This window comes from Oncorhynchus mykiss, chromosome 25, assembly GCF_013265735.2.
Source record: "Oncorhynchus mykiss isolate Arlee chromosome 25, USDA_OmykA_1.1, whole genome shotgun sequence".
In the NCBI taxonomy this organism is placed as follows: Eukaryota; Metazoa; Chordata; class Actinopteri; order Salmoniformes; family Salmonidae; genus Oncorhynchus; species Oncorhynchus mykiss.
Genome location: NC_048589.1, coordinates 37,239,750 through 37,254,297, shown reverse-complemented (window position 1 = coordinate 37,254,297; position 14,548 = coordinate 37,239,750). Strand labels below are relative to the sequence as shown.

Below are 14,548 nucleotides of genomic sequence, written 5' to 3'. Positions count from 1 at the left end.
AGGCACATGTCTACTATAACGATTTAATGTGTGGTAATGATTAGTTATGAACAGAAAATAAATTATTACAAACAATATTTTTTATAAACAATAATTATTGTTCTTGTTGAGAAAAAAATAAGTTTATTCTTGTTTATAATGAAATCACAGATGGGCCAAACAAAGTAAAAAATAATATGCATAATTTGACTGAACAATAAACAGAAGGTGATACAAATACTGTTACGGTGAGGAGAGTGAGGAGACACTGTCACCATAGTTACTGTAGTAGGAAACACGAAAGCTTTATATCTAGCTTTCAACACAGTATGTATCAACTCGGTCACCTTATAACATTCAGGACATATGCATTCAACTACCTCGTACCTCTGCACATTGACTCGGTACAGGTACTCTGTATATAGCCTCATTATTTTATTGTGTTGCTATTTCCCTTTTTCTTACATTCTAGCTCTGCATTGTTGGTTAAAGGCTTGTACGTAATCATTTCATTTTAAAGTCTACACCTGTTATATACGGCGCATGTGACAAATAACATTTTATTTTGTTATAGAGGTGAATGGTCATAAACCAAGTCGCTCAACCAAATGTTGAGTTTGGAGCTAGATGGAAAGATGACACCGTCACTAGAGGTCCCATCATTGTGGGTTCATGACATTGATTACAATCTTTCCCGTGTTTCTATTGGCTTCCATGTGTCTGTGAGCATCAGCTACCTGGTCCAGACTGAACATGCTGTCGATTACAGGCCTCAGGCGGCAGGGGGAGCCAGTCGGGTCTGAGAAGTGAGGTAGGGCCCTTTCTGAGAAGGCTCTCACCAGATCTGCTTTATACTGACAGGAGAAAACACAGGACCACACACTTCACATTTAGAAAGTAGTAGCAAAGACAGTGTTCTAGGCTGGGGTAAGGCTAACGTGTTTAATTGCATGGCATTTGAGTAAGAGGTTCATATCCAACACATATTGAAAGTTTTACTTTGGGCATTATTGCACACAGAACATTTGTGTTGTCGGCGCTGCCTTTCACTGACATATTTTTTACGTTTTAATTTACATTATAACATTCGTTTCTACTGTGGAAATAATTTCCTCTCGTAGGACAAGCAACTGATCAATCAATCAATCATCCATACATCACCTGCAGACTGCGTGACCTGAGGAGACTACAGAGGAGCTGTCCTCGTTTGGACAGCAGCTTGCCCAGTATGTCTCCTGTCACGGTCTTTCCGCCCATGCAGCCATACAGCACCCATCGTCCATCTGTGGCCAGACAGGCCACGTTCCTCTCCCAGTTGGACCCACCAATGCAGTCCAGGATGACGTTTGCTCCTCTGCCTGAACAAAGCTTGTCTGTTTAGTCTAGTTTGATCCCATGGTTTCTCTGGATACATCTCTCTCAGTACGTCTAAGATTTGTATCCACACACAATGATTTGTATGCATGATACAATTATCAAATTAACTCACTCAATGTTGTAAGCAGTTCACAACACCCTAGATTAATTATGTGAAATGGCATTTATGTTCTCAATGATTATGTTGATTAGGTTCTCAATGATTATGTTGATTATGTTGTCAATGATTATGTTGATTAGGTTCTCAATGATTATGTTGATTATGTTGTCAATGATTATGTTGATTAGGTTCTCAATGATTATGTTGATTATGTTGTCAATGATTATGTTGATTAGGTTCTCAATGATTATGTTGATTATGTTGTCAATGATTATGTTGATTAGGTTCTCAATGATTATGTTGATTATGTTGTCAATGATTATGTTGATTAGGTTCTCAATGATTATGTTGATTATGTTGATTATGTTCTCAATGATTATGTTGATTATGTTGTCAATGATTATGTTGATTAGGTTCTCAATGATTATGTTGATTATGTTGATTATGTTCTCAATGATTATGTTGATTATGTTCTCAATGATTATGTTGATTATGTTCTCAATGATTATGTTGATTATGTTCTCAATGATTATGTTGATTATGTTCTCACCTGATTATTAACTCACCTGCTGTAAAATCACGAACTTTCTCTGCAAAGTCCTCATGTTTGTAGTTGAAACCAGCAGCGGCTCCCAGTGTCTCTGCCATCTGTAGTTTCTCAGAGCTTCCTGCAGTAACTATGGGAATAGCCCCAGCCAATCGGACCAGCTGGACAGCGGCAGTCCCCACCCCACTGGCCCCAGCATGCACCAACACTATCTCTCCTTCCTTCACCTGAGCTACGAAAGAAGAGATTGAACATACATCTACAAGTCTGGGTTTCCTGATCGGTGCTTTGATTAAATGCCTGAATGCAAATATGAAATAGCCTTTCTTGGCTATGCAGGTCTCCTTTGGAAAAGAGGTCTTCTGACCTCAAAAGGACTTTCTGGTTAAATAAAGGTTAAAGTAAAATAAAAATTGCCAGAGGTGTGGACTTGAGTCATATGACTTGGACTCGAGTCACAAATATGATGACTTGCAACTCGACTTTAACTTTAGCACCAATGACTCGTGACTTAACTTGGACTTGAGCCTTATGACTCGACCTGACTTGATACCCTCCCCAAGCCCAAATATAAAAAATGATGCTATTAAAAAAAGTGTGCAGCGCATCAACTCTTCATTTGTCGGATTAGTTTGAATTGGACAGCAGCCAATCAAATTGTGCCAGCTGAGAAAAAGTTGTGCGTGGCAGTGCAGAGGAACGTCTGCGGGTGAATTCAGATGGAGCCCTTGGAAAGATGATACCCAAAATTATTATTTTCAGATATAAAGACGACGATGTATCAACAAAAAACGGATTTCAACTTGCAAAACATGCAGGAAGAAAATGACAGACGGAGGCGCAAAAGTTTCCAACTTTGTTCGACATTTGAAGCTGCACAAAGAACGGTAAGTCGTGGCTAAAATATAGCCGACAGCTAAATATAACTGCTAGTATAGCATGTAGGCTAACGTAACGTTAAATCAATGAGCCTCCACACAGTCAGTCAGGGCGGGAACGTGATCATTGCACCCAAGATTGAGCTACAACTGGCTAGGCAGTTGGTAGCCTAAACCCTGCCTGATGTTACTGCTGTTCCTAAAACCATTCACATACGTTAGCCTACTGTAACCACACAGAGAGAGAGAGTGTGTGTGTGTGTGTGTGTTAAGGTTGTGCGATTGTGTACAAGCCTACATCGCCCGATTGTGCCCCATAGCCCCATGAAAATATAACATTTATTTGGAAAGTAATAAATATATAGATATTTTTTAAAGCATTCATGATTTGTATAAATGTAATATAGTAACTATTACTCTTGTTAAAAATATGAAATGGTATTACATTTGGTCAAGAGCATATTATGACTTGTTTAGGACTCGAAACTCAAAGTTTAGGACTTGAGACTTGACTTGATAGTTGACGGTCCAGAATTGCGATTTGACTCGGACTTGCCTGTCTTGACTTGGGACTTGACTTGAGACTTGATTGCTAAGACTTGAGACTTACTTGTGACTTGTAAAACAATGACTTTGTCCCACCTCTGAAAAAATTGCTATAGAGGCCTACCTACGAAGTGCAGGAGCTGAAATGCAGTGAGCCAGGCCTCAGGTATGGCAGCAGCCTTGTATACAGTGAGATGAGTGGGGATAGACATGAGAAGCTCCTCTGGAACAGCCACATACTCGGCATACCCTCCTCCAGAGAGTAGGGTCATGACCCGGTCCCCTAGCCTCCAGCTCTGCCTAACCCCTGGGCCAACGCTGGCCACCGTACCAGCTGCCTCCAGACCCAGGACCTCACTCTCACCAGGTGGAGCGGGGTACAGTCCTTTCCTCTTTCAAAAACAGAAACAACAACTTTAGTATCTTAGCATAACAAGAGTTAACATAATATTTGCAATCCACTCCAGTGTTCAGTTTGCAATTAAGCCTTCTGAACATTCTCCTCTGTGACTATCCAATAGCTTGCTATAAGTGACGCTATATAGGCATAGGCTTAGAGTGAACCTGTGACTGTCCAATAGCTTGCTATAAGTGACGCTATATAGGCTTAGAGTGATCCTGTGACTGTCCAATAGGAGGTGAAAGAAGTGACAAAGACTTTGTTGTTGATCACAGAGCCATAGATGAATATTCATATGGTCTATAGGGGTATACCTGCAATGTGTCAGCCCTGTTCAGAGCGGTTGCATGGACTCTGATGAGGACTTCTCCATGTTCAGGTTGAGGTCTGGGGACATTCCTCAACAGCATACTCTCTGGTCCTCCTGGTGTGTCAATACACACTGCCGTCATCATCTGATAACCATTCATAAATAATGAATAAATAATTGTATTTGGCAGACGCCTTCAGGACACTCAAAGCCACATTACATTGAGAGTACATAAAATTAAGTTCAGGTTCAAATGAATTTTATTCCACAGAGGAATAAAACTCAACCATTCAATAGCGATCCAATTATGGGGCGGCAAGTAGCCTAGTGGTTAGAGCGTTGGACTAGTAACCAAAATTTCGAAAGATTGAATCCCTGAGCTCACAAGGTAAAAATATGTCATTCTGCCCCTGGACAAAGCAGTTAACCCACCGTTCCTAGGCCGTCATTGAAAATAAGAATTTGTTCTCAACTGACTTGCCAAGTTAAATAAAGGTTAAAAAAAAAAATAATAATACATGACGACAAAGCTTTGCTCTACGTGTGTTGTATGACAAGCCAATTTCAGCATACTTCTGCATCTGACTATATCTGTTCCTTTGGGGAAATATTGCATAATAAAAACGTAATAAAGACTTTATTAATAAGGTACTTGCATCGTTTTCTGATGGTCTCTGATGTTGTGACATGTCTTCAAGAACCTTGAATGAAAAAATAAGTTCGGAACTGATTTACAAACAAAACATCTGTAGCCGGTTGATACAATAAATGCGTTGAAGACAGGCCTAAATGCGCAAAGATTACGCAGTGTTGATTGAGGTAGTGCAACAATGTAGCCATTGACAACGTAGTGAAATCGCCAATGTAGCTTTTATGACAGATATTTTGATGCGAGTATTGGCTACATTGTTTACACGTCCTATCACTTCGTTATGTTGGGCAGAAAGTTGTCAGACCTACCGAACATCTCTCGAGCTCATTCTGCCACACAACAGCAGAGGGCAATGAATTTACTGGATTACAAAAATATGTTATGTAAGCTAAGAAAAATTAACATTGCACAACAAGAGGTGCTGCAAATAAAGCATTATAATAATCGTGAAAGCTTGTTTTTAGGCTACTTACCAAAAGAGCTCAACAATTCCCAGAGAATATGTGCTTGTAGTGGGTTTATGAGTTGCCTGATTGTAATTCCTCCTACAGGCTGCCCCCCACTTCATATTTGTAGTGAGGGAACAAGAGCAAGCCAAAGAATTACCTTTCAAAACTGTTTGCAATTAAACATGAACCAAAGATTATAGGCTACACTCTGAAATACGCCAATTTATTTTGACAGCCAGCAGACGAATAACCATGTAAGGACTGGGTTATTACACAACACTGTGATAATCCTCAAACCATAATTAGAGAAGAACAGTAACACACTCATTCAATTCCCTACCACCCCTGGGAGAAATACAATAACCCTACAACAATGCTTGCTCAGATGTCATAGCAGCCAACACTCCCCTGTGGAGCCTATCCAGAGTAGCCTACTGATCTGCTCACATCCACACCTCAAAAAGGTAACAGAGCAACATGGTGGGAAAACTGTAGACACACGCTTGTGATACAGGTCGTCGTTCATTGACCAGGTAAGACAATTTGATGAAACCTTGATTTGCAAGTGAAACTTCACGGATATATTGAATAAGAATATATTTAGTTGTGGTAATGTTTGGGTGAGTATTGTTAATGTGATGAAAACAGGAACAAATAGAGAAGTCAAAAACAAATATTCCTTTTATTCCCAAGCACCATGATAAGGCATGATCTGGATATGACCGAGGTGGTCAACCGCAAGAGACCAAAGTCTGTTCTGGATGTGAGGTTTCTGAATCACCAGGAGGACATTATTCTTCAACACAAACTGACCCTGTTGGACATGAGGCACAGGTACACCCTCAGAGTTCTGTGTCAGGATAGAATCTCACTGATGAAGGAACACAGGAAACTACTACTTCTCAAAGTCTGTGAACCTTGTGCCACTATCAACAAAACCATGAAAGAGATATCCGAAACTAAAAAGGCAAGGATGGATCGTGCCATCTCTGCCTCTGACAACAGACGATTGAACTCCAGTAAATCCCTTTCCATCGACAGAGTGAAACTAGTCTCATGTTGGCAGACATCAAACAGTAATGTCATTGTAGAGAAACCTAGAATGGTTGGGGTTGAGGCTAGAGGAACATCAATGCTGAGCTTGAGGAGATCTCAGTCAGCACAGCCCAAAACTGTACACACTGCCAATCACAGAGAGACAGAGACAGGACACTCTGCCAAGTACAGAGAGACACAAGCAAGGGCAGGGCACTCTTCCAAGCACAGAGAGACAGAGACAGGACACTCTGCCAAGCACAGAGCGACACAAGCAAGGGCAGGACACTCTGCCAAGCACAGAGCGACACAAGCAAGGGCAGGACACTCTGCCAAGCACAGAGAGACACAAGCAAGGGAAGGGCACTCTGCCAAACACAGAGAAACAGAGGCAGGACACTCTGCCAAACACAGAGAAACAGAGGTAGGACACTCTGCCAAACACAGAGAAACAGAGGCAGGACACTCTGCCAAACACAGAGAAACAGAGGTAGGACACTCTGCCAAACACAGAGAAACAGAGGTAGGACACTCTGCCGAACACAGAGAAACAGAGGTAGGACACTCTCCCAAACACAGCGACACAGAGGCAGGACACTCTGCCAAACACAGAGAAACAGAGGCAGGACACTCTGCCAAACACAGAGAAACAGAGGCAGGACACTCTGCCAAACACAGAGAAACAAAGGCAGGACACTCGGCCAAACACAGAGAAACAGAGGCAGGACACTCTGCCAAACACAGAGAAACAGAGGCAGGTGCAGGTGTGTTTTCTATCATGCAGCTGAGGCAAATCTCCACTATCGACTGTATCTCAGAAAAGGAGCTGGCCAGCCAACAGCAACATGCTAGAGGAGAGAAGGAGAGACTCAAACAATGTCAGCAGGATATGCTAAGCCAGAAAATAATCAACTTTCTGAAAAAACTTGACAACACTTGTAATGAGCAGATAGAAACATGACAGAGGTACTGCATCCACCAGTCAGATGATAACACGTTATTCCACTTCTCTTTGAGAAACCTGATCTTCATATTGTGTTTCATGTAGACTATTTTGTTTCCTAGTGACCTTTGTGAAGTAATCATCCACTTTTGAAAGACTGTAAATGCAGACCATCAGGTTTCCTCTGTGAGGTAAATCTCTGGTAGCTTAGTGGAATAGTGCCACTGCTTTTAGTTAACTGATGCAGTCAAATAAATCAAGACAACACCAATTTAGCTTCGCAAAACATACTGTATTGTTGTCATTATATTGCAAACGGGGTTGTCAAACTTCAGTAAAACGGGCATTTTACTTTTTTATTAACAAAAATATATACATGTGCAAACCATGTTGAATAAGCGAAAGGGAATAACAAGTACATGAACTCAAAAAGATATACACTGAGTGGACAAAACATTAAGAACACCTGCTCTTTCCATGATATAGACTGACCAGGTGGATCCAGGTGAAAGATACGATCCCTTATTGATGTCACTTGTTAAATCCACTTCAAATCAGTGTAGATGAAGGGGAGGAGAGAGGTTAAAGATGAAGGGGAGGAGACAGGTTAAAGAAGGATGTTTAAGCCTTGAGACAACTGAGACATGGATTGTGTATGTGTGCCATTCAGAGGGTGAATGTACAAGACAAAATATTTAAGTGTCTTTGAACGGGGTATGGTAGTAGGTGCCAGGCGCACCAGTCTACCACCCAAAGTAGATCCAGCCAAATTGACACAACTGTGGAAAGCACTGGAGTCAACATGGACCAACATCCCTGTGGGTGGAATGCTTTCGACTCCTTGCCCCGACAAATTGAGGCTGTTCTGAAGGCAAAAGGGGGCGTGCAACTCAATATTACTTCCTAATGTTCCGTATACTCATAACAGACAACTAATAGATCGTGAGGGCCAATGAAATGAGTATAAAATGACATGTTAAATAAATGAAATACATTGACATAAACAACTGTTCAGTCTTGAGCGTATTTACAGCATACTGTGATCAGACTAAGCGATACTGCCAGTCTTCTTCATGGTCACCAATGCTGTGTGTAATGGAGTCTCCAGGAGTAGGGCTTTGTTCTTCTTCCATTGTGGAGAACTCACCAGCGCAGTGTCTAAACACAGACAAAAACACACATTAAGGAAGAAACTGACTTGTGCATGGATACAAATAACATCCTCAATATAAATACACACACACACACACACACAGGTCGACCGATTATGATTTTTCAACGCCGATACCGATTATTGGAGGGCCAAAAAAAAGTATTTGTAATAATGACAATTACAACAATACTGAATGAACACTTATTTTAACTTAATATAAATACATCAATAAAATAAATTTAGCCTCAAGTAGATAATGAAACATGTTCAATTTGGTTTAAATATTGCAAAAACAAAGTGTTGGAGAAGAACGTAAAAGTGCAATATGTGCTATGTAAAAAAGCTAACGTTTCAGTTCCTTGCTCAGAACATGAGAACATATGAAAGCTGGTGGTTCCTTTTAACATGAGTCTTCAATATTCCCAGGTAAGAAGTTTTAGGTTGTAGTTATTATAGGACTATTTCTCTCTATACCATTTGTATTTCATTAACCTTGGACTATTGGAAGTTCTTATAGGCACTTTAGTATTGCCAGTGTAACAGTATAGCTTCCGTCCCTCTCCTCGCCCCTACCTGGGCTCGAACCAGGAACACATCGACAACAGCCACACTCGAAGCAGCGTTACCCATCCAAGCCTCAGAGCGAGTGACGTTTGAAACGCTATTAGCGCGCACCCCACTAACTAGCTAGCCATTTCACATGGTTACACCAGCCATTAGGCTGATAGGCTTGAAGTCATAAACAGCGCTGTGCTTGCGAAGAGCTGCTGGCAAAACGCACAAAAGTGCTGTTTGAATGAATGCTTACGAGCCTGCTGCTGCCTACCATCGCTCAGTCAGACTGCTCTATCAAATCAGACTTAATTATAGCATAATAACACACAGAAATACGAGCCTATCATTTAGAAAAAAACTAAACGTTTATTATTTCAGTGAAATACGGAACCGTTCGGTATTTTATCTAACGGGTGGCATCCATAAGTCTAAATATTCTTGTTACATTGTACAAGCTTCAATGTTATGTCATAATTATGTAAAATTCTGGCAAATTAGTTCACAATGAGCCAGACTGCCCAAACTGTTGCATATACCCTGACAATGCAATGAACGCAAGAGAAGTGACACAATTTCACCTGGTTAATATTGCCTGCCAACCTGGATTTATTTTAGCTAAATTTGCAGGTTTAAAAATATATACTTCTGTGTATTGATTTTAAGAAAGGCATTGGTATTTATGGTTAGATACAGTCGTGGAACGATTGTGCTTTTTTCGCAAATGCGCTTTTGTTAAATCATCCCCCAGTGTGGCATCGATTATATGCAACGCAGGACACGCTAGATAAACTAGTAATATCATCAATCATGTGTAGTTAACTAGTGATTATGATTGATTGATTGTTTTTTATAAGATAAGTTTAATGCTAGCTAGCAACTTACCTTGGCTTACTGCATTAACAGGCAGGCTCCTCGTGGAGTGCAATGTAATCAGGTGGTTAGAGCGTTGGACTAGTTAACCGTAAGGATGCAAGATTGAATCCCAGAGCTGACAAGGTAAAAATCTGTCGTTCTGCCCCTGAACAAGGCAGTTACCCCACCGTTCCTAGGCCGTCATTGAAAATAAGAATGTGTTCTTAACTGACTTGCCTAGTTAAATAAAGATTAAATAAAGCTGTAAAAAAATAAAAATCTGCTTACAAAAATACAGATTGTTATGAAAACTTGAAATCGGCCCTAATTAAATCGGCCATTCCGATTAAATCGTCGACCTCTAGTATAAATACTCAGCAAAGAAGAAGTCCCTGCTCCAAAACCGCCATAAAAAAGCCAGACTACGGTTTGCAACTGCACATGGGGACAAAGAGCGTACTTTTTGGGGTGCGTTGCATTGCTGCAGGAGGTACTGGTGCACTTCACAAAATAGATGGCCTCATGAGGGCGGAAAGTTATGTGCATATATTGAAGCAACATCTCAAGACATCCGTCAGGAAGTTAAAGCTTGGTCGCAAATGGGTCTTCAAAATGGACAACGACCCCAAGTATACTTCCAAACTTGTGGCAAAATGATTTAAGGACAACAAAGTCAAGGTATTGGAGTGGCCATCACAAAGCCCTGACCTCAATCCTGTAGAAAATGTGTGGGCAGAACTGAAAAAGCATGTGCGAGCAAGGAGGCCTACAAACCTGACTCAGTTATACCAGCTCTGTCAAGAGGATTAGGCCAAAATTCACCCAACTTATTGTGGGAAGCTTGTGGAAGGCTACCCGAAACATTTGACCCAAGTTAAACAATTTAAAGGCAATGCTACCAAAAACTAATTGAGTGTATGTAAACTTCTGACCCACTGGGAATGTGATGAAAGAAATAAAAGCTTAAATAAATCACTCTACTATTATTCAAACATTTCACATTCTTAAAATAAGTGGTGATCCTAACTGACCTAAGACAGGGAATTTTTACTAGGATTAAATGTCAGGAATTGTCAAAAACTGAGTTTAAATGTGTTTGGCTAAGGTGTAAGTAAACTTCCGACTTCAACTGTATATCTCACTCTCTCTCACACACACTCACACGAAAGTATTCACACCCCTTGAGTTTTGTTACTAGCCTACACCCAATACTTCATAATATCAAAGTGAAATTATGTTTTTCAAAATGTTTACAAACTATTTAAAAATAAAAAGCTGAAATGTCAATAAGTATTCAACCCCTTTGTTATGGCAAACTTAAATTAGTTCAGGAGGAAAAAATGTGCTTAAAAAGTCACATAATATGCTCCCTGGACTACCTCATCTTTGTACCCCCACACATAGAAATAATTGTAAGGTCCCTCAGTCGAGCAGCGAATGTCAAAACCCAGATTTAACCACAAAGACCAGGGAGGTTTTCCAATGCCTCGCAAAGAAGGATTGGTAGATGAGTAAAAAAAAAAAAAATCAAAAGCTGAAATTGAATATCCCTTTGAGCATGGTGAAAGTATTAATTACACTTTAGATGGTATATCAATTAACATAGTCACTACAAAAATACAGGCGTCCTTCCTAACTCAGTTACCGGAGAGGAAGGAAACCGCTCAGGGATTTCACCATGAGGTCAACGATGACTTTAAAACAGTTAGAGTTTAATGGCTGTGATAGGAGAAAACTGTGGATGGATCAACATTGTAGTTAATCCACAATACTAACCTAATTGAAAGAAAGGAAAAGAAGGATCCTGTACAGAATACAAATATTTCAAAACATGCATCCTGTTCGCAACAAGGCACTAAACTAATACTGCAAAAAAATTGGCAAAGCAATGAACCCTTTGTCCTGAATATGAAGTGTTATGTTTGGGGAAAATCCAATAGAACGCAGAGTATAACTCCATATTTTCAAGCATAGTGGTGGCTGGATCACGCTATGGGTATGCTTGTAATCGTTAAGGACTGGTGAGTTTTTCAGGATAAAAAAATAAACATTATGGCGCTAAGTACAGGCTAAATCCTAGAGGAAAACCTGGTTCAGTCTGCTTTCCACCAGACACTGGGAAATGAATTACCCTTTCAGCAGGACAATAACAAAACACAAGGCCAAATCTACACGGGAGTTGCTTGTCATGAAGATAGTGAATGTTCCCCGAGTGGCCGAGTTACAGTTTTGACTTACATCTACTTGAAAATCTATGGCAAGACCTGAAAAGGGCTGTCTAACAATGATCAACAACCAACATGACAGAGCTTGAAGAATAATGGAGAACATTGTCATAATGGCGTGTGTATATGGGAGAGATTTTTAACAACCCATTTCATTTTGAATTCAGGCTAGAACAGAACAAAATGTAGAATAAGTCAAGGGGTATGAATACTTTCTGAAGACGCTGTAAATATATTTTTACATCCTTTAAAACAGCCATAGATTAGAAAACATAAGTATTGCTCGGTACGCTCAAAGGTTAATATTATCGACACTCCGGTCACTTCAAGGTTAAAGATGCACTATGCAGAAATCGCTCCGCCATTTCCTGGTTGCAAAAATTCTAAATACATATTGCAGCTTTAATATTATCAACGCTCCGGTACACTCATTTACACTGAAAGGTTCATATTATGTATCCAGTTGGTGTTTATGAGTTGTACCTTCAGACTCTATGTTGACCCGGGTGGGCAGGCGCTGCGTGTGGTCAGCATACTGCAGGGTACACAGTGTAGCCTCGGCCTTCTCTCCTGGTATAGTGAACATCAGCACCAGTATAGTACAGAGAGCATTACTTTCCACCACCTGAACAGAGCTATGGATCTCCTGGAAGCAGACAGAGAACAGGGTAGAAGACCGGTCTAGACATTTTGTCTATAGTAGGAGCCTTCAGAGCAAACATAACGTAGTCATCTAACATACTGTGTACAGCTATCACAACAAAGGTTCCTGGTACTATGTTCTCACACCTCTCTTTACTTTGAGCAGACAATAACAGTGTATTTTTAGATCTGCATAAGATGCATAATATATGAAAATGTATTAATATTCCATTTCAGATATCAATGTGGATGACTGGTACACTAATATGCTGGTACCTTGGTGAGGTGTAGCTGCTGCTTGCGGCCAGCGTAGGCATTGAGGTACTGGCTGAGTGTGTCGAGGAAATCCTTGATGTCTGTCTGCATGTTGCCCTGCGTAACAAGCCTCTCCAAGGGGATGAACGGAGGTATGTTATGCCGGTAGATCCTCAGGTCAGACCCCAGATCTATCTCCAGGTTATATGTCTCAAGGTAGACGCCTTCGTACGCAGTGGCCAACGAGACACACACCCCTTTACCTTTACGAGTCTGGAGGACATCATACCCACCTGAGAAAGACAACGAAGGGGAAAGAGGCGTGGATGGATGGTTGGTGATATTGTCTAAAGAGTTGCTATACCACACACAAAGAGACAGAGACCGTTGATCATATTTGGGTTATAAGTACCTACCTATAAGATGGTGAGCATGAAGCAGGTCCTTCAGTTGTGTGTGTCTGGCCATCATCAGCAGAAGTTGTGAGTTATCTGAGCCATCTTCCAGGTTATCAACATCCTCATTCCTCTCATATGGAAAACCTGTTCGGTCCAGTAGAGTTCTCATCTTCTGGAGAGACTAGACAGGAATACATCATGTTGAACTACTGTAAGCTCTGAGCAGCAGCCTACGACCACACATTAACTTCTCAGATTCACCTGCAACCTGTGTTAACTGTTTGATACCATTTAAAACCAAGGTTATGTACATTTGTAAACATTCTATAACAACACCTCCACCTATTAGTAAGCATCCATTAATTTAGATAATAAATGATAGCTACTGCCAGGTAATGTGACATAAGTGATCTCAGAAATGATCTAGCTGGTTTACCGTGTTTGCCTTTATTTCAGCTTTTAACTGGTCTCTTTTACTGAGGAGTGCCTGTAGGTTTGCATTCAGCTCTTCCTGGCGACCTCTCTGCCGAAGTTCCTGCTTCTTTAATTCTAAGTTGTTCGCCTCCATTTCCAACATGTTCAAGTGCCCCAAAACACCTGGGGATATATTTTTTTTTAAAGTTAGATAATACATTATAACCAACCAGCATTGTAAATTACACACATTTAAGACCAATCTACTCAAACATTACATTTGTACAAACTCTTGGTAATGCAAAAACAGTTATAACGTTATTTGATGTTACCTTTTCTCGCTTCTTCCATTGTGTCCTCCGTGTGAGCTAGCTAACTTTAGCTAGCTAGTGTAGTTTTGAAAGTTGTCAGCAAAGATTGAACAATGTTTGATACGCGTATGTGAATGCCAAAATAAAACGAATGACGCTTGCATGGAGTTATTAAGTAAATTAGAGATATCTAGTAACTCTTAATAACATATGCACATTAGGTCACTTCAATTTGGCGGCTAGATTTCCAACCCGGAAGAAAATCAAAACAAACTGTCGGTCTGTCTTCTTTTTTTCTTTTTCTTTCTTTTTTTCCTTCTTTTTTAGCCGGGGTAGGCTGTCATTGTAAATAAGAATTTGTTCTTAACTGACTTGCCTAGTTAAATAAAGGTTATATTTAAATAATAATAATAATAATAATAATAATAATAATAATTCTTCTTCTTCTTCTTCTTCTTCTTCTTCTTCTTCTTCTTCGGGATTGGGTTGGGGGATCCATCCAACTTTTAAACTGTACACCGCCACCT

The 14,548-nt window shown here is 40.3% G+C and overlaps 2 protein-coding genes across 3 annotated transcripts; both read right to left on the bottom strand.

The window, feature by feature from the left end:
- Positions 1 to 106: 106 nt before the first annotated feature.
- On the bottom strand, positions 107 to 5,365 carry tp53i3 (tumor protein p53 inducible protein 3). Of its 2 annotated transcripts, XM_021585349.2 has the most exons (7): positions 5,263 to 5,365; positions 4,794 to 4,838; positions 4,142 to 4,282; positions 3,552 to 3,819; positions 2,023 to 2,235; positions 1,141 to 1,337; positions 107 to 833 (listed from the first exon to the last, which is right to left on the bottom strand). In XM_021585349.2, exons 2-7 carry the CDS (start codon positions 4,824 to 4,826, stop codon positions 639 to 641), a joined length of 1,047 nt encoding a protein of 348 aa, XP_021441024.2. In that variant the 5' UTR covers positions 4,827 to 4,838; positions 5,263 to 5,365; the 3' UTR covers positions 107 to 638. The 2 variants fall into 2 exon arrangements, with proteins under 2 accessions (XP_021441024.2, XP_036818359.1); XM_036962464.1 differs by lacking the exon at positions 5,263 to 5,365 and having other exon boundaries at positions 4,142 to 4,251; positions 4,794 to 5,075.
- A 2,551-nt stretch (positions 5,366 to 7,916) lies between these two features.
- Positions 7,917 to 14,319, bottom strand: cenpo (centromere protein O). Its single transcript, XM_021585346.2, has 6 exons — positions 14,043 to 14,319; positions 13,733 to 13,893; positions 13,315 to 13,477; positions 12,920 to 13,191; positions 12,485 to 12,647; positions 7,917 to 8,374 (listed from the first exon to the last, which is right to left on the bottom strand). Exons 1-6 carry the CDS (start codon positions 14,059 to 14,061, stop codon positions 8,265 to 8,267), a joined length of 888 nt encoding a protein of 295 aa, XP_021441021.2. The 5' UTR covers positions 14,062 to 14,319; the 3' UTR covers positions 7,917 to 8,264.
- Positions 14,320 to 14,548: the final 229 nt, after the last annotated feature.